The sequence below is a fragment of the Odocoileus virginianus genome, chromosome 15 (assembly GCF_023699985.2).
Source record: "Odocoileus virginianus isolate 20LAN1187 ecotype Illinois chromosome 15, Ovbor_1.2, whole genome shotgun sequence".
Classification (NCBI taxonomy): Eukaryota; Metazoa; Chordata; class Mammalia; order Artiodactyla; family Cervidae; genus Odocoileus; species Odocoileus virginianus.
This window is the reverse complement of record NC_069688.1, coordinates 17139256-17162002: the sequence shown is the minus strand read 5'-3', so window position 1 is coordinate 17162002 and position 22747 is coordinate 17139256. Positions and strand designations below refer to the sequence as shown.

General features: G+C 44.0%; 1 protein-coding gene and 1 pseudogene across 3 annotated transcripts in view; one reads left to right on the top strand and one right to left on the bottom strand.

Annotated features, from left to right (window-relative positions):
* The window catches only part of PRKDC (protein kinase, DNA-activated, catalytic subunit), a 129982-nt gene that overhangs the window by 96213 nt on the left and 11022 nt on the right, over positions 1-22747 (top strand). For 2 of the 3 annotated variants that reach the window (XM_070477071.1, XM_070477070.1), the window contains 8 exons: positions 633-741; positions 5212-5323; positions 11565-11739; positions 17365-17539; positions 18154-18335; positions 18948-19128; positions 19482-19642; positions 21474-21685. In XM_070477071.1, coding sequence (XP_070333172.1) covers positions 633-741; positions 5212-5323; positions 11565-11739; positions 17365-17539; positions 18154-18335; positions 18948-19128; positions 19482-19642; positions 21474-21685 — 1307 coding nt within the window. Of the gene's footprint in view, positions 1-632; positions 742-5211; positions 5324-11564; positions 11740-17364; positions 17540-18153; positions 18336-18947; positions 19129-19481; positions 19643-21473; positions 21686-22747 lie in introns of those variants that run through there. The other variant, XM_070477072.1, reaches the window with a different exon arrangement.
* LOC139038385 (AP-3 complex subunit sigma-1 pseudogene) lies at positions 15504-16702 on the bottom strand (annotated as a pseudogene).

Here is a 22747-nt window from a genome sequence, read left to right as displayed (position 1 = left end):
CTAGCTAACGGCCTGGGGCCTTTTAGCGCCTGTTTCTGATTTAGAAAGTTCCTTTTGTTTTCCCTTGAGTTTTTCTTTCTCTCCCTGGATGAGAGAGAGCAGATCCCGCACCCAGGCATCTGGGTGGGAGGTGGTCGTGCAGGAGGGTCATGCGACCCTGCTGGCCAGTGTCTGTCCTGCCTCTGAGGTTGGCCGTTATGTTGTTAAAGTCACATCTTGTGTAGAGTCCCTGAATGTTTGTTGTTGCCGAACATAGATACTCACTGTCTTTATGCTAGTTTTTAAACATGTTTGAGGTTGAGTAGCAGTCCACTTGAGGAGGTTTATGGAAGGAGAAAGGTTGGCTTCTGTAGTTGGCAGTTCTGTATTATAGGATATTGTGGTTTTTAAGAATTGGTGGGGAATGGAGGCAGCGGCACCTGATTGTATCGCTCTTATTGATTTTGTTGAACCAAAATGTGATTGAAAACCAAAATTTAAAAAAAATTAGACTGTTTAATTGCTCTTGTGACCACTCAGAGACATCCTGTGTAACTGATCTGTTTATAGGATGGTTGCTGTTTCATGTTTAGATTGTGTTAAAATCTGAAGCAGTACATTGCCTTGTGACCAATGCTAAATAACTTTTCCAGAACTATTCCAGTATTGATGTCCTCTTACACAGAAGTAGACTCACCAAATTGCAGTCTGTACAGACTTTCATAGAAATTCAGGAGTTCATCAGCTTTATTAGCAAACAAGGTAATTTTTTATTTATATGTATCTTTTTTCCTTTCATAATTAGGAAGAGTTTTGGCATCTGACTTTTTTTTTGCTTGGTGATAGTACATGTTTCTTAATGTGTGGGTTAGAAACTGTCTTGAGTTTACTCCATGAATGTATATTTTGGGATTGTTGAAATAAGTGTTTAAAATAGTCCAGTGCTCTTCCAGGGAGCAGACGCTGTGGTCCCCACAGAGCAGAGTGGTCCAGGACCCCCGTGAAAAACTGGGGTGATAGAATCTGCCAGTAGGGCTCAAGTTGGGTATGATTGGGAGAGAGGGTCTCACCAAAGGCCAGCCTGACCCTGGGGCGCTGGCGTGACTACCCTGGGTGCCAGGTGGTAAGTTGAGGCCTGGGTGGCTGTGCCCAGACTGAAGGCCTTTCTGCTGCTGCTGAGGGGGCTTAATCCTGATGCTGATGGAAGGTGCCCCGGAGCCAGAAGTAACCAAATTTCATTTCTGTTCATACAAATAACTATGAAAGACTTAGTACTGATAAAAGTTGGTGTTCAGAACTATCTCCTTGACTGTTCTCTGTTTCAAATTTGGAGAATGGTTTTTCAAGTATGTATTACTAGTGGCATATCATTTTAGGAGCTGTGTTAGTTTCTTTTCTCTGTGTTTTACCCAGTTTTATAACAGCCTATGAGATGTAGGCTCAAAAACTAATATCATGGCATCTGATGACTGATGCTGAGGCTGGAATACTTTGGCTAGGTGATGTGAAGAACTTACTCATTAGAAAAGACCTGATGCTGGGAAAGACTGAAGGCAGGAGAAGAAGGGGACGACAGGATGAGATGGTTGGATGGCATTGCTGACTTTATGCACATGAGTTTGAGCAAACTCTGGGAGTTGGTGATGGACAGGGAAGCCTGGCGTGCTGCAGTCTGTGGGGTTGCAAAGTGTCGGACATGACTGAGCAACTAAACTGAACTAAACTGGTCAGGTTTTGCATTTATTATATCAGCAAATCTGGAAGACCCAGCAGTGGCCATAGGACTGGAAAAGGTCAATTCTCATCCCAATTCCCAAGAAGGTAGTACTAAAGAATGCTCTAACTATCACTCATCTCCCATGCTAGTAAGGTCACGCTTATAATCTTGCATACTAGGCTTCAGCATTATTCAAACCAAGAACTTCCAGGTGTCTAAGCTGGGTTTAGAGAAGGAAGAGGAACTAGAGATCAAATTGCCAACATTTACTGGATTATAGAGAGAAACATCTATCTCTGTCTCATTGACAACGCTAAAGTCTTTGACTTTGTGGATTGTGACAAACTATGGAAAGCTCTTAGGTGGGAATACCAGACCATCTTCCCTGTCTCCTGAGAAACCTGTATGCGGGTCAAGAAGAAACAGAACCCTGCTTGGAGCGACTGATTCGTTCAGGATCGAGAAAGGGGTACAACAGGGCTGTCTGCTGTCACCCTGTTTGTTTAACCTATATGCTGAGCACATCATCAGAAATGCCAGCTTCGATGAGTTACAAGCTGGAATCAAGATAGGGGGGAAAAACAACCACCACCTCAGATATGCAGATGATACCACTCTAATGGCAGAAAGCGAAGGGGGAACTAAAGAACCTCTTGATGAGGGTGAAGGAGGAAAGTGAAAGAGCTGGCTTAGGACTATTAAAAAAAACTAAAATCATGGCATCTGGCCCCATTACTGCATGGCAAATAGAAGGGGAAAAGGTGGAAGTAGTGACAGATTTCCTCTTCTTGGGCTCCAAAATCACTGTGGATGGTGACTGCAGCCATGAAATCAGAAGACGCTTGCTTCTTGGCAGGACAGTGGTGACAAACATAGACGGTGTGTTGAAAAGCAGAGACAAAGGTCCATATAGTCAACACTATGGTTTTCCCAGTGGTCACATACGGTTGTGAGAGCTGGACTGTTAAAGAGGGCAGAACATCAGAGAATTCATGCGTTTGAACTGTGGTGCTGGAGAAGACTTCTGAAAGTCCCTTGGACAGCAAGGAGATCAAACCAGTCAATTTTAAGGGAGATCAACCCTGAATTGGAAGAACTTATGCTCACACTGAAGCTCCAGTATTTTGGTCATCTGATGTGCACAGACGACTCATTGGAGAAGTCCCTGATGCTGGGAAAGATTGAAGGTAGAAGGAGAAGGGGTGTCAGAGGATGAAATGGCTGGACAGAATCACTAAAGCAATGAACATGAACCTGGGTAAACTCTGAGAGATACTGAGGGACTGAACAACAACAAATGAGACGTAGGTTCTTTTTCCTTATTTTATAGGGCATCAGAGATTAAGTAACTTGCCTGAACAAGGTAAGCGCTGCTTTCTCACTAGAGAAAGATAACCGAAGCTTTAAATGTTATTGTTATTGTTCAATCACCCAGGTGTGTCCGACTCTTTGTGACCCCATGGACTGCACCACACCGGGACTACCTGTCCTTCACCATTTCCTGGAGCTTGCTCAAACTCATGACCATTAAGTTGGTGATGTTATCCAACCATCTCATCTCTGTCGTCTCCTTCTCCTCCTGCCTTCAATCTTTCCTGGCATCAGGGTCTTTTCTTAAAGGTAGCTCTTCTGATCAGGTGGCCAAAGTATTGAAGCTTCAGCTTCAGTCCTTCCAATGAATATTCAGGACTGATTTAGTCCAAGGGACTCTCAACAGTCTTCTCTAACACCACAGTTCAAAAGCATCAATTCTTCGACACTCAGCCTTATTTATGGTCCAACTCTCATATCCATAGATGACTATTGGAAAAATCATAGCTTTGACAAGAAGGACCTTTGTCAGTAAAGTAATATCTCTGCTTTTTAATATGCTCTCTAGGTTTGTCATAGCTTTTCTTCCAAGGAGCAGGTCTCTCTTAATTTCATGACTGCAGTCACCATCTGCAGTGATTTTGGAACCCGAGAAAATAAGGTCTGTCACTGTTTCCCCACCTATTTGCAATGAAGTGATGGGACCAGATGCCATCATCTTTATTTTTTGAATGTTGAATTTTCAAACCTTGATGGCATCATCCTTTAGAGATTTGAATGGTTCTGCTGGAATTTCATTAACAGCAGCTTTATTATCAGCAGCGCTTCTTAAGGCCGACTTGACTTTGCACTCCAGAATGTATGGCTCTGGATGACTAACCACACCATCATAGTAATCTGGTTCATTAAGATCTTTTTTATACAGTTATTCCCTGTATTTGTTCCATCTTTTCTTGATCTCTTCAGCATCTACTAGGTCTCTACCATTTTTATCCTTTATTGTGCCAATTTTTGGGCGGAATATTCCCTTGATGTTTCCAGTTTTCCTGAAGAGATCGCTGGTCTTTCCCCTTTTTTGTTTTCTTCTATTATTAAGAACTGTTCATTGAAGAAAGCTTTCTTGACTGGTATAGCTGTATTTTAGAACTCTGCTTTAATCGGATGTACCTTTCCATCTCTCCCTTGCTTTTCACTTCTCTTCGTTCTTCCACTATTTGTAAAGCCCCCTCAGATAACCACTTTGCCTTCTTGCTTTTCTTTTTCTTTGCAATGATTTTGTCACCTCCTGAACTGTGTTATGGCCTCTGTCCCTAGTGTCCCAGTGTCCCTTTAGGCACACTGTTAACTTGATCTACCCTTGAATCTGTTCATTACCTCTATTGTGAATTCATATAGTATTTGATTTAAATCTTACCTGGTTGTCCTATTGTTTTTCCAGGTTTTTTTTTTTTTCCTTTTTTTAGTTTAAGCCTGAATTTTGCTATGAGAGGTTGATGATCTGAGCCACAGTCAGCTGCTGGTCTTGTTTCTGCTGACTGTATACAGCTTCTCCATCTTTGACTATAAAGAATGTAATCAATTTGATTTTGGTATTGACCATTTGGTGATGTCCATGTGTAAAGTCGTCTCTTATATTGTTGAAAAAGGTTATTTGCTATGACTAGTGCATTCTCTTTAAATATTAGTGATGTGAAATGTAGAAGCCCTTCAGCCAGGTCGTTTGGGGGCTTTTGTCATGGTGACCTCACGTGCACCCCAGGTCTGGGTGGCCCATCCTCCTGCGACAGACGAGTCTCCCTGTGGGCACTCCCATGAGTGAACAGATTCAGTTGCCCTGCGACAATTCATATTAGATTTTGTAAACAAGAAAATTGTTTGCAACCCTGGGAATAACTCGTCAGTTTTCAGTGCTTTTTAGATTTTGGAATCGTGAGTGGAGCATTGTGATTGTGGACCTGTGGTGAATGTAAAAATTGTGCGTGTTTATTTCTTTCTCTTTCCTTGATGGCCTGAAGACATTAACTTTTCATGCCAGAATATATTAAACATGGTAACTTTGTGCTCCTGTTGTGAACAATAGGGCCAAGTGTTGTAATTTGGACCAGGAATCTGAAATAAGTTTCTGTTTACTGATGGCAGCTCACTTTGTAAGGTGGTCTGATCATTGGGCTGTGGCCACACTCATACCATAATGTCATTTTTAGGTAATTTATCATCTCAAGTTCCCCTGAAGAGACTTGTGAAAACCTGGACAAATCGATACCCCGATGCTAAAATGGACCCAATGAACGTCTGGGATGACATCATCACGAATCGGTGAGATGTGATCCCCCCAAGTTGATGTGGTCTCTTTTCTGAAGTTTCCAGAATCATTTTTCTCCCAAACTGTGTTTGAGCGGTGTGGGGTCTGAGCCCTGTGCGCGCCTGTTTCCACTGAGGTTGTCCCATCAGCAGTCTCCCTGCCTGTGTGCGGTCATGTTCCCTGTCTGTCCTGTGCTGGGCGGTGAGCTGTGGATGTGCTGAGAGAAGGCGGGGCAGCCCCTCTGCTCCTGTCTCAGGGCTGCCTGATGGGGAGCGACACCCCGACTTCTGAGCCCTGTTATGCACCATATGCCTCACTTCACCAGGTCTGAGGCTCTCTGCCTCCCTTGTAACAGCCCTGGGTGGTCCTCAGGCAGATACTCGCCACACATACGGGTGGGAGGAGCAGGGCCAGAGAGGCTGTGAGTTGTTTTATGCAGAAACACACAGTCGGGGGACCGAAGGACTGTGACCCCCACATGTCCTCTTCCTGCCATTGGACCCTGTTTCCTCTGGTACTATAGCTTTTCAAAGATTCACTTTTAATACTTTTTATTTTTCAAACTTTTTAACATTTTATTTTGAGACAGTTCTTTTCTGTAAAAAAATAACAAGAAAAGTGGCACTCTTCTGTGTGCCTTTTTCTCAGATTCATGGTTTTTTAAGCATTTTTAATAAATTGCTGTATTGGCCTTTTTTTTTTCTCTCCACATACATATACTTATTTTTTGAACCATTTGAGGATAAGCTGCACACATCTATCTTTACCTCTTTGTTTATCAGTGTACCTTTCCTAAGAAAAAGAGTATTTTCTTAGAACCATGGTACAATAGTAACTTCTGTTTTCACTTTAATGTACAGCCTCAATTTCAGTTTTGTCATTTCTCCCGTTAATGTCCCGTAAAGCATTCCAGCCTTTAAGACAGCATGCAGCAGCATCGTATATGCATTTATTTAGCTGATATGTCTTCTTGGTCTCCTTGAACCTGGGACAGTTCTCAGCCATCTTTCAGGACACTGATGCTCTGGAGGTGTTTTCCATAGTTTGGGTTTAGCTGTATGTCATCACTACTGTCTTCAGGTGAAATGCCCGTGGTGGGAATGCTGCTGAAGCAGAGTGTACGTCCTGTGGCATCCCTCCTAGAAGCACAGAGTGTCCCCTGCATTTCCTTTTCTGGGGGCAGTGGTGTTGGCTGTCTGGTTAAAGCAGTGTCCGGCCTTCCCGGGTATCAGGCCTGTTTTCTCCTCTGCACCTAACGGATGACAGGGGAGGTGCTCTGCAACACGCCAGTCCTGCTGGATGAGGCCACCTCTTCCACGCTATGTCTGGATGAGGCCACCTTCTCCTCACTGTGTCTGGATGACTCTGGACAAAGCAGCCTTGCCAGTGCTGTCTGGTGACCATCTTCTCCCACTGCCAATGTGCCCATGTTTGTCTGCATCTCGAAGGAAGCCCTCCTTCTCCCCCATCTTTTACTTAAATTCATTTACTTAAATTTTAATTATTAGTATATAATCATGGAATCAAATTTTATTTATGGAATATAATCCATTACTGTTCTTATTTATTTCATGTTCAGAATGTCGCAGGTTTGGTTAGTGGGAGACCTTTCGATCTGGTATTCCAGGCTCATCTTGCAAAATTAATCACCTGTATTTTCTTCTAGAAATGTTATGGTTCCATTTTTTATGTCTTGGCCTGTGATCCAGTGGAAAATGATCCTGTAGATGATGTGAGGCAGGGGTACAAGTGTACTTTTTTCGTGTGGATATCTGGTTGTGTAATCCCATTTGTTCAAAAGTCTTAACTTTTTTTTCTTTGAATTGCCTTGACACCTTTTTTGAGAATCAGTGGCCATTATATCTGTGGGTCTTTTTTTGAATTCTGTGTTCTGTTTCTTGATTTTTATGCTTATCTTTTCACAATATCAAACTGTATTCATTACTGATGCTTTATAGTAAGTCTTGAATCAGATAGGGTGAGTCCTCCAACTTTGTTTTCCTTAATGAAAGTTGCTTTGTTTCTGTTAGGATACTTATATTTATATATACATTTTAGAATCTGTTTACCAATTTCTACCAAAAAAAAAAAAAAGGAAAAGAAAAACAGAGCTTGGTTGGACTTTTGTTGACTACAGATCAGTTTTGGGAATTGCTGTCTTAACAGTGTAGAGTTCTCTAGTTCAGGAATGTGATATGTCTCTCTGTTTACTTGGGTCTTCTTTAATTTCAAAGATTTGTATTTTTTCAGTATGGAAATCTTAGATGTCTTTTGTTAGATTTGTTTCTAAGTATGTGTTGTTTTTTCAGCAGTGTTGTAAATGGATTTTTTTTTTCATTGTATTGGTATTTTCCAGTTATTTGCTGCTCATATACTGATTTTCTGAAAGTTTTTTTTTTTTTATCATGAAGAGATGTTGAATTTTGTCAAAGGCCTTTTCTTTGCATCTATTTTCTTTGCCTCTATTTAATTGATCGTGTTTTTCTCTTTTTTTCATGTACGTGTCTGTTAGGTCCGTTTTGTCTTTAGTACTGTTCAACTATGCTATTTCTTTATTGATTTTCTGTCAAGATGATCTGTCCATTGTTGGTGGTAGAGTAGTAAAGTCCCAACAATAGTTGGATTGCTGTTTATTTCTCCTTTTAGTTCTATTTCTGTTTGCTCTATAGGTTTAAGTGTTTCCATGTTGGGTGCATAAATATTTGTAATCATTGTATTTTCTTGCAGATTGGTGGTTGGCCCCTTTATCCTCATGTAATGACCTTGCTTGTATCTTCTTTTTACTGTTGTTAGCTTAAACTCTGTTTGCTCTGATAGCATAGAGCTAGTCCTGCTCTTTGGGGTTACCAGTTACTTGAAATATCTTTCTCTCCCTTTACTCTGTCAGTGTGTCTCAGAGCAAAGGTGAGTCTGGAGTAGACATCATATCGTTGGATCTTTTTTGTCTTTTGACTGTGTCCATGTGGCTTGTGGGATCCTAGTTCCCTGTCTAGAGATGGACCTCGGGCCAGGACAGTGCAGGTGCCGAGTCCTAATCACTAGACCTCGAGGGAACTCCCTGGATCTTGTTTTTATCCATTCAGACATTCTGTGTCTTTTGCTTGAAGAATCTAACCTGTTTACATTTGAAACAGTTATTGATAGGTAAGGACTTACTGTTCCCATTTTGTTAATTGCTCTCTGACAGTTTTGCGGGTTCATCACCCCTTTTTGCTTTCCCTGTTCTTTCTTGTGTGATTTGATGACTTTTTGTCTACTGTGTTTTGACTTCTTTATCACATCTTTTGTGTGGCTACTGAAGGCTTTCCTTTGTGTTTAGCATAGGGCTTACATAAACTATCTTGTAAAAGGGTTCTCTGTGCTGCCTGGATTCTCTGATCAGGCTTCCTGGGTGGTCGGAACAGGGTCCTGTGCTTAGCAATAAGGTGGGGTACTGTTGAGGGTTGGGGAAACAGCAAGACTGGCCCAAAGGCCAGCACAACTCATCACTTGGGGCCCCAGATCAGGTGGGACTGCACGCCAATTCCCTGGCCAGACAGGGCCACCAGTCGACTCTGAAGACGGGACAGGAGAGACACTGGCCGAGCTGGCTGCTGCAGCACTGTGGGTGGGCACCACAGCCCACATGTTCTGGTGAGGCTCCCTGCATGGCTGAGCTGCAGGCTCTTCCACAGGGCAGTTTCCCGGCCCATGCGGGGACACCACGTAGGCCCCTCAGCTGGCAGGACTCTTGTTTGGGAACCAGATGCAGCAGAACCATGAGCCAAGCTACATGGCTCTGTGGCCCAGCCACTGTCCTGGCTCTCTCCACAGGCAGGGCCTCCCGCTGGGCCGTCCCGTGCTGCTGTGAGCAGGGTCGCAGGGTGGGCTGTGCAGGTCCCCAAGCTCCATTGAGAGTGGCTGGGGCTGTGAATTAGCTTCTCTGTCCAAGCAGAGGACAGAACATGCTCCAGGACTGGTGACACTTCTTGTTTGGGTCCTGAATCAGGCAAACCTGCACTCTGCCCACCTGCCTGGTCAGACTGGGCCAGCATCTCAGCTCAGATGTACAAAGCCGCTGGTTAGGATTTCTGTTCAGTCACCACTGGGAGCAGGGCCCTGCCTTCCCAGATCCATTGCTGGTTGCTGTAATCCCCCCAGCTTTTCTGTTATAGTCTGAGCCCTGAGACCCCTAGGAGGTGAGACCCACAGCCCTGGGAGAGGGCATCCCCCCTCATCCATTCTCTCTGGGGTACAGGGCTATTTACAACTCACCGTCGTGTTGGGGGATTTTCCCAGAGGTGTCTTGTTTGTGAACGTTGTTGGTTGGTGGTGTTGGTTGGTGTTCCTGTGAGGGGACCAAGGTCAAGAATAACCCGTGTCACCATCCGGATAATGTTGCTCATCTTTTTTGCTGTGTTTGTGGTGTAATACATTGCTTTTGATTCTGAAGTAGATGTTGCATTTGAAGGTAAACCTGTGTGGTTATGGTGACCTCTTTTCCAATGTCTTTTCCATATTCTTGGTTTGCTAACATTTTGTTAAGAATTTTTTTTGTCTGTATTTTAGTGGGAACTGGTCTGTGATGTCTCCCTTTTTTGTAATGTCTTTGTTAGGTTTTGATGTTAGGGTTATGCAGGCCTCATAAAATGAGTTAGAACATGTATCCTTCTCTCTTTTTTAAAAAGTTTGTGTAAGATACTTCTTATTTCTTAAATATTTGATACAGTTCATCAGTGAAACTATATATACCTGGAGGTTTTGTGTGGGGCAGAGTTTTGATAATATATGTAATTACTTAAGTAGACATATGGCTGGGACCTCCCTGGGGGTCCAGCAGCGAGGGCTCCGTGCTCCCAGTGCAGGGGCCCAGGTTCACTCCCTGATTGGGTAGCTAGGTACTACATGGTGCAGCTAAGACCCAGTACAGCCAAATAAATAAATACTGGGGGGAAAAAAAACTTTCTGAAAAAAGACATCTAGGACTATTTAAATTTTCTCTTTCTTTCCATATCAATTTTATTACATTGTATTTTTCCATTTCATGTCAAATTGTTGGCATAAAGTTGCTCATATTATACTCTAATGTTATTATTTGTGGTGTCTGTAGTGGGAGATCCTTATTCAGTCCTGATATTGATGATTTGTGTTTTCTTTTTTTTCTTCATCAGTTTGTCAATTTTAGATGTCTGTCAATTTTGCTGATTTTCTCAAAGGATCTGCTTTGCTGGTTTTATCATCGATCTGTTTTCTATTTAATTTATTTCTGGTTTCATCTTTAGTATTTTCTTTCTGCATACTTTAGACTTAGCTTTTCCTTTTTCAGTTTCTTAAGGTATAAACTTTGATCATTGATTTTATGCTTTTTTGTTCAGTACATTTAAAGTTATAAGGTTCCTCTAAGCACTGCTTCAGCTGCACATTGCAGATTTTAGTACATTGCATTTATATTTTTATATTTTATATTATCTTGTGGTTCAAAATATTTTCTCATTCTTCTGTGATTTCTTTTTGATCCATAAAATAGTTATAAGTGAGTTTCTGTGTCTTACTGATTTCTGAATTAATTCCTTATGGTTATAAACATACTGTATGGTTTCAGTCTCTTTAAATTTATCAAGACTTGATCTATGGCCAAGCATATGGTCTATTTTAGTAAATATACCATGTGTACTTGAAAACCCAGTATATTCTGCAGTTCTTGGACATAATGTGTATAATTTTCAATTAGATCAAGGTGGTTAATTGTGTTTTTCATATTTTCCATGTCTTTAGTGGTTTTTTTGTGTGTCAGTGTTACTGAAAATTAAAACACTGAAATACAGTCATAAGAACCAAATCAGATGGCCATATATGGAACACAGCCACTGTTCTCAGTGGTTATAATCTGCCTACCACTTGATACTGTCTGACTTTGGGAGGAAGACCTTAGATTTGGAGACAGAAGAGAAAAATGGTTTCGACCCAACACCAGATGTGCTGTCCCTTCATTAAGAAGGCAGGTTGTGAGTGTAAATATTGTACTTTGTGGAGGTGGAGGCAATAGATGATATCTGGAAAGTTAAAATATCTAAAGTGATCTTCAGAGGATCCTCAGAGTTGGTTAATAAAAATGGAGATTAAGTCCAGTACTGAGAGTATAACACTAACAGTCTAAAAAATGAGCAAAATTTCAGTAAGTGTAGAATATCTGTCTGAATGCTATCCAGTAGCTTCCTGTATGTCAGAGATTTCTTTCACAAGTCCGGCATTAACTCTTTTCTTTGTTTCATGTAGATGTTTCTTTCTCAGCAAAATAGAGGAGAAGCTCAGTCTCCTTCAAGACAGTGAAGGTGCAAGTGAGGATGGGGCCGAGATGGATGCACAGACTCAGGAAGAGGACGCACGGGCCCTGATCACGAGCTGCAGCTTCTCCATGAGGATGCAGATGGCCGAGAGTGCGAGGAAGCAGGTGGGCGCTAGGGCCACAGACTCTGAACCAGCGGTCTTTAAGTCAAGCTTCTCTTAAAAAACTGATGCTTAGAGGTGATGGAGTTGTTAGTATTTCTTTTCTTTATAAGAAAGTAAACTTGAAGAAAAATTAAAGTTTTCCAGAAAGCCTTTAAAGTTTATTATTCACTTGTCAACCATTTCAAAATGTTTATTTTCTGTTACTTATAAAAAAATAGACCTAATATCAGGTTTTCTCTTGTTTAACAAAACAAATGCATGCCAATTTGTTACAAATTGTATTTAGGTTTCAAATTGTATTTTGTGAAAAATCTATCATTTGATAATAAGATCCTTAATCTATACAAAGTGTGCTTTGTTTACAAGTGGCATATTAACATTTTAAGTATCAAATTTTTCATGTAACCACATTTAAATGTACTAGGGGAGTTTTCTGTCTTAATGACCCTATGTAGATTGCTGTTATAAAGCAAAGAATATTATGCCAGTAGAAATAATTAGTATTTCTGTTTTGTGGGTTTTAATACTCATATATAATGTTTTTCTTTGAGATAGGTATTGTATCAGGAATTTTTATATTTTCAATAACAAAAAGCCCAGCCTGGAGCAGCCTAAGTGAATAAAGGAGCTGTATCAGTCCCTAAATTATACTCTAGAGGAGCAGGCTTTCAGATGCTCTCGAATCCCCCACCGAGGAGGATCTGTCTCCTGTCCTGGTCTCCCCCGCCACACACACACGAATCTGTTCTTCGTGACTCTGGTAACTCCAGGCTTCCCTTGGAGTTGGAAATGCTCTTGATGTTTCGTGTCTTGCTTTCCCACTGCATCTTTCTGGAATCAGGTAGTCTCTCCCTATTTCCTGCAGAAAAGAAAGATTCTTTTTTTCCAGAAGGCCCTGGCCGTTTCTTCTTCTGTCTTCTTAGCTCTGGGTGCAGCAGTAGTGGCTGTGGTCCAGGGCATGTAGCTGAGGGGGTGCATGTGGCTTCTCAGCAGGAAGTGGGGCACAGTGGGTATTTTCTACTGCTGGGGAGGGCATGAGGTAGGAGGGAAGGAAGGCTCCATGGAGGGGAGGCACTTGGGAGAGAAAGGTGCTGAGATACATTTTTAAATAAAATCCCAAAGGTGAGAAACTGGGAACTGCAGAGTCTGCTGTGAGGGGAAGGCTATTTAGTGATGCTGATTTGAGGTGGATCGTGAAGCTTGTGGCCCAGAATCAGGGACTGGAGACTCCAGGAGGTCCTGGAAGGTCTTGTACATGCTCGTGGGAATGAAAACTGTGTGAAACAAGACCAGAGACGGCAGGAGTGATGAGAGCAACCTGGACTTCTGGTCCGAGTGATTGGTAGGGTTGTAACACAGTCCAATGTCAGTATCTTTGAAGCTTAGCAGAGAATTAGATTTAAGAGATGTCCATAAAACAACCAAATAAAAAGTAGAGAAATTGTTTATTAAAACTAAAAACTTCCGTGCCTCAAGTGACACACTAAAGGAAGTGAAGAGACAACCCATATAATGGGAGAAAATATTTGGAAATTGTGTATCTGACAAGCGTCCCCTTATCCAGAATATATAAATAACTCTTTATGACCGAATAACAGGAAGTCAAACAATCTAGTGACAGAACGGGCAAAGGATCTGAATGGATGCTTCTCCCAGGAAGACACTCAAGTAGCTAGTGCACACGTGAAGAACGTAGCACCACAAGTCTTGGGGGGGAGGCAGGTGAGACCACAGCAAGGGTCCACCCGCCACCACCCTCAGGACGGCTGGAATAGAGGTGTGCTGTGCAGTCACTGGCCTGGCAGCTCCTGCAAACGCTAAGGGTCACCATGTCACTGTAGTTCCCCTCCTCCGAACATACCCATGAGAAAGCAGAGCATAGGTCCAAACAGAAATTTGTATCCAGGGGCTTTCAGTTCAGTTGCTCAGTCATGTCCAGCTCTTTGCGACCCCATGAACTGCAGCACACCAGGCTTCCCTGTCCATCACCCACTCCCAGAGCTTACTCAGATTTATGTGCATCAAGTTGGTGATGCCATCCAACCATCTCATCCTCTGTTGTCCTCTTCTCCTCCTGCCTTCAATCTTTCCCAGCATCAGGGTCTTTACAAATGAGTCAGTTCTTCACAAAAGGTGGCCAAAGTATTGGAGCTTCAGCATCAGTCCTTCCAGTGAATATTCAGTACTGATTTCCTTTAGGATGGACTGGTTGGATCTCCTGCAGTCCAAGGGACTCTCAAGAGTCTTCTCCAACACCACAGTTCAAAAGCATCAATTCTTTGGCGCTCAACTTTCTTTATAGTCCGACTCTCACATCCACACATGACTACTGGAAAAACCATAGCTTTGACTAGACGGACCTTTGTTGGCAAAGTAATGTCTCTGCTTTTTAATATGCTGTCTAGATGAGTGACTTCACTTTCAGTTTTCACTTTCATGCATTGGAGAAGGAAATGGCAGCCCACTCCAGTGTTCTTGCCTGGAGAATCCCAGGGATGGGGAAGCCTGGTGGGCTGCTGTCTATGGGGTCGCACAGAGTCAGTCACTGTGAAGTGACTTAGCAGCAGCAGCAGATTGGTTATAGTTCTTCTTCCAAGGAGCAAGCATCTTTTAATTTTATGGTTGCAGTTACCATCTGCAGTGATTTCGGAGCCCCCAAAAATAAAGTCTGTCACTGTTTCCATTGTTTTCCCATCTATTTGCATGAAGTGATGGGACCAGATGCCATGATCTTAGTTTTCTGAATGTTGAGTTTTAAACTAACTTTTTCATTCTCCTCTTTCACTTTCATCAAGAGGCTCTTTGGTTCTTCTTTGCTTTCTGCCATAAGGGTGGTGTCATCTGCATATCTGAGGTTATTGATATTTCGCCTGGCAATCTTGATTCCAGCTTGTGCTTCATCCAGCCTGACATTTTGCATGATGTACTCTGCATATAAGTTAAATAAGCAGGGTGACAATATACAGCCTTGACATACTCCTTTCCCGATTTGGAACCAGTCTGTAGTTCCATGTCCAGTTCTAACTGTTGCTTCATGACCTGCATACAGATTTCTCAGGAGACAGGTCAGGTGTCTGGTATTCCCATCTTTTTAAGAATTTTCCGCAGTTTGTGGTGATTCACACAGTCAAAGGCTTTGGCATAGTCAATAAAGCAGAAGCAGATGTTTTTCTGGACCTCTCTTGCTTTTTCAGTGATCCAACAGATGTTGGCAATTTGATCTCTGGTTCCTCTGCCTTTTCTAAATCCAGCTTGAACATCTGGAAATTCTCAGTTCATGTACTGTTGAAGCCTAGTTTGGCGAATTTTGAGCATTACTTTGCTAGCATGTCAGATGAGTTCAATTGTGTGGTAGTTGGAACATTCTTTGGCATTGCCTTTCTTTGGGATTGGAATGAAAACTGACCTTTTCCAGTCCTGTGGCCACTGCTGAGTTTTCCAAATTTGCTGGCATATTGAGTGTAGCACTTTCACAGCATCATCTTTTAGGAATTGAAATAGCTCAGCTGGAATTTCATCACCTCCACTAACTTTGTTCGTAGTGATGCTTCCTAAGGCCCACTTGGCTTCGCATTCCAGGATGTCTGGCTCTAGGTGAGTGATCACACTATCGTGATTATCTGGATCATGAAGATTTTTTTTTGTGTAGTTCTTCTGTGTATTCTTGCCACCTCTTCTTAATATCTTCTGTTTCTGTTAGGTCCATACCATTTCTGTCCTTTGTTGAGCCCATTTTTGCATGACATGTTCCCTTGGTATCTCTAATTTTCTTTTCTTTTCTTTTTTTTTTTTCTTTATAAGTCCGGTTACCTTGGAGTTTATTTAAACTAAGAGAAACAGGTCATAAGGTTTTCATGCAATACATACTTCATTCTTTAAATAACAATTGTGACAAATTATTAAGGAATGCTGCACTTGTGATCCATACAAAACACCAACATTTTGGGTTGTACACAATTTAAAGAAATGTCCTGAACACTTTTTGAAATACTGTAATAGCCAATACATCCAGGCATGCCTTAGGTGGCCACAGGAATGCAGTTTAGAAAATAAAGAAAAAAAATCACACTGGAACTACTTAATTTCTTCAAAACCACTGAGCAAGAAAAGCAACATTGAACTTCCATACTGATTTTATATAATGTCTATACAGTACCTTGACTTAAATCCAAGAGTAAAAGTTAAGACTCTCCTCCTTTATTATTGGTAAACAACTGTATGGTAAACTTAGATGACTTTTTCCCCTGTATTTTACCTGGGAGTGGCCTTTTTAATTTTTTATTTAAAAGAGGGCAGGTTTGGCACTTTTATACTGATGTCACCAATGTTAATATTTCTTGGGATCTCAGCAAGATTCATATTCTTTACAGCTGATACAGCACGGGCTTGAGCTCCTGCTAAGCCAGCCTCAGATTTCTCCAGTTTATTCTGTGCATCAATTTGTGTAACAGTCTCATTCATGTTGGTCTCCAATACCATTCCCCCCATCACCATTTCTGCAAGAATATTGTGAACCTTGTCTACATGGAAAATTAGATCCAGTTCACAGACGTTTTCAAAACACTTGTCTAATGTTTCCACAAATACTTGAATTAGATCTAAAATGCCAAGTTCACTTTCTGAAGAATCCACACAGAAGACAAAATATAACGTTGGATAATGTCTATAAATCAGTTTGTTGTCAGATCCTCCGATTAATAATCCTCCTTCTAGGAAATTACAAACATTTTCATCTCTCTTAGATACCAAGTGGAATGTCTCCCTGATGATTTGCTGTTGTGTATCTTCACTGTAGGGCTGGTAGAACTTGGAGAGCCGCGGCTTCCCGTGGTTGTTAAAGATGAGGATCGCCTTGATCATGGCTGAGCCGGGCGGACCGGGTGGGAGCTGGGGGCCAGGGCGGGGGCGGACGTGCGAGCCTCGCCTCGGGATCTCGCTGGCTGTCCTTCCCCACCCGCCCCCTCCCGCACACGCGCGAGCTCAGGGGCGGGGTTTTCTCTAATTTTCTTAAAGAGATCTTTATTCTTTCCCATTCTATTGTTTTCCTCTATTTCTTTGTGTTGATCACTGAGGAAGACTTTCTTGTTCTTGCTGTGCTTTCAAATGGGTATATCTTTCATTTTCTCCTTTGCCTTTAGCTTCTCCAGGGCCTTTATTTGCATTCAAATTAGCAAAGAACATTATTTGAAATAGCCGAAACGTTTCAACAACAAAACTGGAACGCGTGTCAGGAGGAGGTGGATGATAAACTTTGGTTCACCCTGCAGGAGAGCATTGCTCAGCTGTACGGAAGGGTGGGGTTCTGACTCAAGTCCAAGGTCATCTGCTGACTCGATGATACCAAGGGTCCGGCACAGGCAGATCCAGGGGCAGAAGGCCATGGTCGTGCGGCTGGGGAGGGGAAACCCCAGTGGATAGGGGTCTCGTGGTTGAGGAATGTGTTGTGAGCTTGGTCGCAGTGACGCTCTCCCAGCCTCCCTGGAGTGCATGTTGTGGCTGCGACTGTCCCTGCGGTAAACACAGGGACACCCCATGGTTTCAGCTGAGGTGACGGGTCCCTGCTCCCTGCTGGATTGTGTGCTGCGGGCCCTGTTTCATCTCTCTGCTTCCTCTCTCTCTCCTGCAGAACAATTTCTCACTCGCCTTGAAGTTGCTGAAGGAGCTGCACAGAGAGTCGAAAGCCCGGGAGGACTGGCTGGTGACGTGGGTGCAGGCCTACTGCCGGCTCAGCCATAGCCGGGCACGGGCCCAGCGCCGGCCTGAGCAGCTACGCACGGCTCTCAGGACCGCGTCCCTGCTGGGTGAGAGCTGCTTTCCGTGCGGCCCACGCAGTGGAGCCTGTCTTCTCACCTCTTCTCTGTGCTGCTCTATCTGACATTTGGGAACTCAATTTTATAAACATGTTTTAAAAGATAATTTTATTTATTTTTGGCTGTGCTGGGTCTTCATTACCACATGAGCTTTTTTCTAGTTGCCAAGGATGGGCTCTGGAGCCCTCGGGCTTCAGTCATTGTGACATTGTGAGCTCCCTGTCTCTGGAGCACACATTCAGTAGTTGTGGCCGTGGGTAAGCTTAGCTGCTTCTTGGCATGTGGAATCTTCTTGGCTCAGGGATGGGACCTGTGTCTCCGACATTGGCAGGCAAATCCTTTACCACTGAGCCATCAAGGAAGCCCTGTAAAATTTTTATTAAATGTTTATTAAGTATTTGGAGCCAGGGTACTTTGTATCCTAATAATACTATTAAATATGACTTTTGGAGCTTTTATTTCTTTAAAGTTGAAGTTTAAAATGTTCTTTTTAACACTTAGCTAAATTTTGGGTGTAATAGTTTAATTATGACTATATTCTTTGTAATTTGTGTTTTTACTCACTTCTAAAAAAATTGTATATGTGTGTGTGTGTGATCCAATAGCTGAGAACACATCGAGCACAAGCGCCCTGGCTTCCCGTGACCATCATGTCCTGCTGGGCACGACCTACCGGATCCTGGCCGACGCGCTCTGTGACGAGCCCACCTGCCTTGCTGGGATCGGGGAGAGCAAGGCCAGGAGTGTCGTGGAGCTGTCTGGGTCCAGCTCACAGGATGTGGACAAGGTAGTGACCCTGGGGACCTGAGCTCCTTGCATCGTGTGTTTGTCCTGACCGTGACAGTTCTGCATGAGAGCAGCATCGGGTCTTGCTGTGTGCCTTTAACGTGTAGCTTGCAGTTGTATGCAGCCGAGTTTGCCACTGGGCTAGTGACACCTTCCGTGTGCTTCCTGTTCATTCGGATAATGCCTTTCCTTTAGTGTCAAAAATGAGGAGTCTGTGTTGATCCCTATGGACAGTTTTTCCATGCACTTTGCTGTAATCTTGCCATCTGTCATCATCCAGACGCCCCACTAGCTTGTGGGGAAAACCAGCTTTTCTGCTTTTTTGTGTAGCGGCTGCTCTGTTGGCTTTTTTCAGGTGATTCTATATTATCAGTAATTCCCATGTGCTCCTCATGTCACTTGTGTCCCAGCTCATCCTCAGCCCCACACTGGGGCCTGGGGATTCCGCCTTGTGTTGGTTTTCAGGTCCTGGGGTTATGTGAGGCTCGTATCTCTCTCCCGATCTGACACTAACAGCTTTGTGTTCGCTGGTGGCCCATGGGGCCCAGGTAGGGAGGAGGGTCCTCAGGAAGCTCCAGGCCCACTCACAGCTGTCAGGGTCTCTGAATTCCAGGTCATGGCAGGTTTGTACCAGAGAGCGTTCCACCACCTTTCTGAGGCCGTGCGGGCGGCAGAGGAGGAGGCTGGGCCCTCGGCGCGGGGGCAGGGGCCTACAGCTGGCGTGACCATGGCTTACCTGACACTCGCCGAGTTCTGTGACCAGCAGCTCCGCAGGGAGGAGGAGGGCCCGTCCGGTGAGCCTCACGTTGTGTCAGCACACAGTTTGTTTGAGAGGCAATGACACGGGTGCACCCTGTGGCCTGCCTGTGACGGTGGCAGGCTGTCTCTGTCCCTCCGTCTGCTCACCTGATGTGAGTATGACTGGCTCCTGTGGCCGCCCTCCTGTTGCAGCCCAGGACTCAGACGGCTTCACTCAGGAGCAGGCATCAGCCCCCGAGAGAAGCCCTCACGCGGCCCAGGACTGGCGGCTCTGCTGCAGAGGGAACATCATGATTACAACATGCAAGCCCCGGGGAGTGAGCATCAGGGCTGGTCACAGTGTCTGTGTGGGGGTGGTGACCGCATCTCCCCTCTTCTGTCCCACTAGTCCTTGGATCCACAGAGCTGCTCACGTATCCAGCCCTTGTGGTGGACAAGATGCTGAAGGCCTTGAAGTTTCACTCAAGCGAGGCCCGGCTGAAGTTCCCCCGGCTCCTGCAAATCATCGCACAGTATCCAGAGGAGACGCTGGGCCTGATGACCAGAGAGGTCAGTGTGTTCCTTCCAGCAACTGGAACTTGATGGAACTTATGTCCAGACACGCAACGTGTGTGGGGCATGGGTGATGGCTTTTCCTAACCACCGCTTTCTGCTCCATCCAGAACGTGTGTCAGTGAAACGCTGAGGGTGAGCTCCCTGTCCCCCCTTTCCTCTGGGGGTGTTGCTGTGAAGACTCCGTCTGCAGGGGGGCCCGAGGGGCAGAGAAGGGGCGAGGCCAGTACACAGCCTCCTCTCCTTTCAGGGCTGAGCCTCGTCTGTAGCATCCGGAGCCTTCTGCTCAGCTCACTGTTTGGCAGCACCACATTTTGACAGGGGACGTATTGGGTGCTGGCCCACCACAGCCTGCATCTTGGGGACCCTGAGGGCTCCCACCAAAATCCCACTCCCCTGCTCATGTCCCGTGCCGGCCTCTCTGCTGGGGCTGTGTTGGGGCAAAAGGGAGGAGGGCCCTCAGAGAGGATCCTTAGTGACTTTTATGGAGCTCTAACTGGAAAAACCGGGCCAGGCTTTGAGTTGACATTGTAATAGTTCAGAAAGGGTGACACGCGCTGTTAGCTGGGCACAGCGGGCTTGTAGACGGTGCTCTCACCAAGCTCAGAGTCAGTTCTCTGCGCACTTGGACGGGTGAGCATTTCAGTAGGTCCAACACAGGAAATTAAGGTCAATTTACTAGCAACACACCGGCGTTCTTCTTAAAGATAAGTAAAGAAATTTTAATAAGTTATGATTTTATTTTTCCCCAAATCATATTTATATATAATAACATCTTAAGTTGGCATGGAAACAGACGGAGCGGTGGGTCTATATCAAGACCCTTGAGAGGGGCAGCTGGCCTCGTGCTGAGGGTTCTGTAGGCTGCCTGCCCTCCCTCACTTTGCATCAGTGTTCCAGGTGCATCAGATTTTATCCTGAAACAAACAGCTGGAAAAGCGTTGGAGGAAAACCTGAGTGAAATATAAAAATGATCTTGGAGTTGAGAGACAAAAACCAGGAGCTATAAAGGAAAATAATTTGACACTTCTATCATTTAAAAAAAATTATCGTATACAAAGTTTAAAAGAAAACTGAGAGAAAAATATTTGCAACACATACTGGAGATGGAGAGCAGTTATCTCCGATCTCCAAAATAACAGACTAATAGAAAACAGGAGATGCTCGCATGATTAAAGTATGTGAGGCCAAGAAGCGCAGGCTTCTAAAAGGGAAACATGCAAATTACAGTTAGATACTTTTTCATTCCTCAGACTAATACATTTTAAAATTTGATTGTCCTCAGTGTCGGAAAGGATTTTGGAAAAGACTTTTATAGGTGAAAACTTGAAAAATCTTCTTGGAGGAAAATCAATGATTTTTACTGTTGTTAATATTAAAAGTAAGAAGGGATTTAGGAATCTCTCCTGCTTTGATGGGCGTATAGCACAGGTACAAAGAGATAAACATGCAGGGATGAGCCCTGTAGTATTGTCTGGAAAGTAAGAACTGCAGGCACCCTAAAAGCTGATCATGGAGCACAAGTGAGATGACATGGGATACAGTGCAGCTGGCGGAAGGAATGACGTAAATCTAAGGAGAGTCAGCAACAGCGGTTCTGTCTGCTCCCATTCTTGTAAAGAAAGGGGCTGTTTGAGTGCCCAGAGAAGGCTGTTGGCGGGTCAAAACCGAAAGGGCAGGAGAGGGCCAACCTCTGTCGGTGCGTCTGTCTGCTTTTATGCTGACAATCACAAATGTAGCTGTGCTTTGATGTTGGACACACAGCCCCTGTGTAGGGAAAGAACATTAAATGTCTCACTCAGCACTGAGTCCCTGCTTTCTGTTGCAGATCTCTTCTGTCCCTTGCTGGGAGTTCATCGGCTGGATCGGCCACATGCTGCCCTTGCTGGACAAGGAGGAGGCGGTTGCCATCCAGCACACCGTGGAGGACATTGCCGACCACTACCCGCAGGCCATTGTCTACCCGTTCATGATAAGTAGCGAAAGCTACTGCTTCAAAGACACTTCTGCTGGTCATAAAAACAAGGAGTTTGTGGCCAGGTGACACAGAAAAATTAGGTTGCTCAAACACTGAAAGGTTGTAAAAATGACTGTGGGCCAAGCAGACATACGGATGCTTATGTTTGTCCTCAGATGAGTTAGCGCTGCCCTGGGGCGGGAGGCCTGGGCTTCTACAGGCTGGGTGCATCCACCTGGTGTGTTATTTGCTGTCGAATTTCTTTCCTTTTGTAAGCACAGTTCATCTTACAGTGTTAGTCAGGAGAGGGATGTGCTAAATGCTAGTGATCTCTTGGTTGAGACAGACTCGATGAGATGCATTCTGAAATCAGTCCCTGAAGTTGTTCTGAGATTGAAAGTCTCTGGGAAGCCCCTCTTAATTAGGACTCAGAAAATGGCCCAGGTGTCATCCTTTTGGCTTCTTCAGTTGATTCAGGAGTGAGCACACAGGCAGTGGTGTTTCGCTTTAGAAAGAGGATTTTGGTAGACACCAGTATGGTAGCTGCCCTTCTGTGTCAGGAGCTGATGTGCCTAGTTATTTAGAGTCTTGAGCTTCTGAGTGACAGTGTTGGGGAGCACAGTGCCCCGATGGGCTGGCCATGCACCCACTGCCCTGTGGCACCCACCTCTGTCTCAGCAGAGGCAGCTGTAGCATGATCAGTTCCTTAGAAAGAGAACAGTTGCAAGTTTGTTGAGAAAGGGACCTTTTAACTACAGAAACTGTATGTGTCAGCTTGTGTGCATCAGAATGTCAATGTTTGCTTTCGCCTCATCTTTCTTTTTTTTAATAAGTATCTGTCTTTTTTTTTTAATGTTTATTTACTTATTTGGCTGCACCGAGTCTTAGTTACGGCATGTGGGATCTTTAGTTTTAGTTGCAGCTTGTGAGATCACGTTTCCTGACCAGGGATTGAACCCTGGACCCTCACATTGGGAGCACAGCATCTTAGCCCCTTGTACCACCAAGGAAGTCCCTGTTTTAGTTTTTAAATTGCTCCTTCCCTGGACTAGGTAGTTGATTATATATTTTCTTATATATAAATATAGTTATATACATATAAAAATTGTTGGCCAAGATGTTTGAGCACCTAAACTTTAATTTTT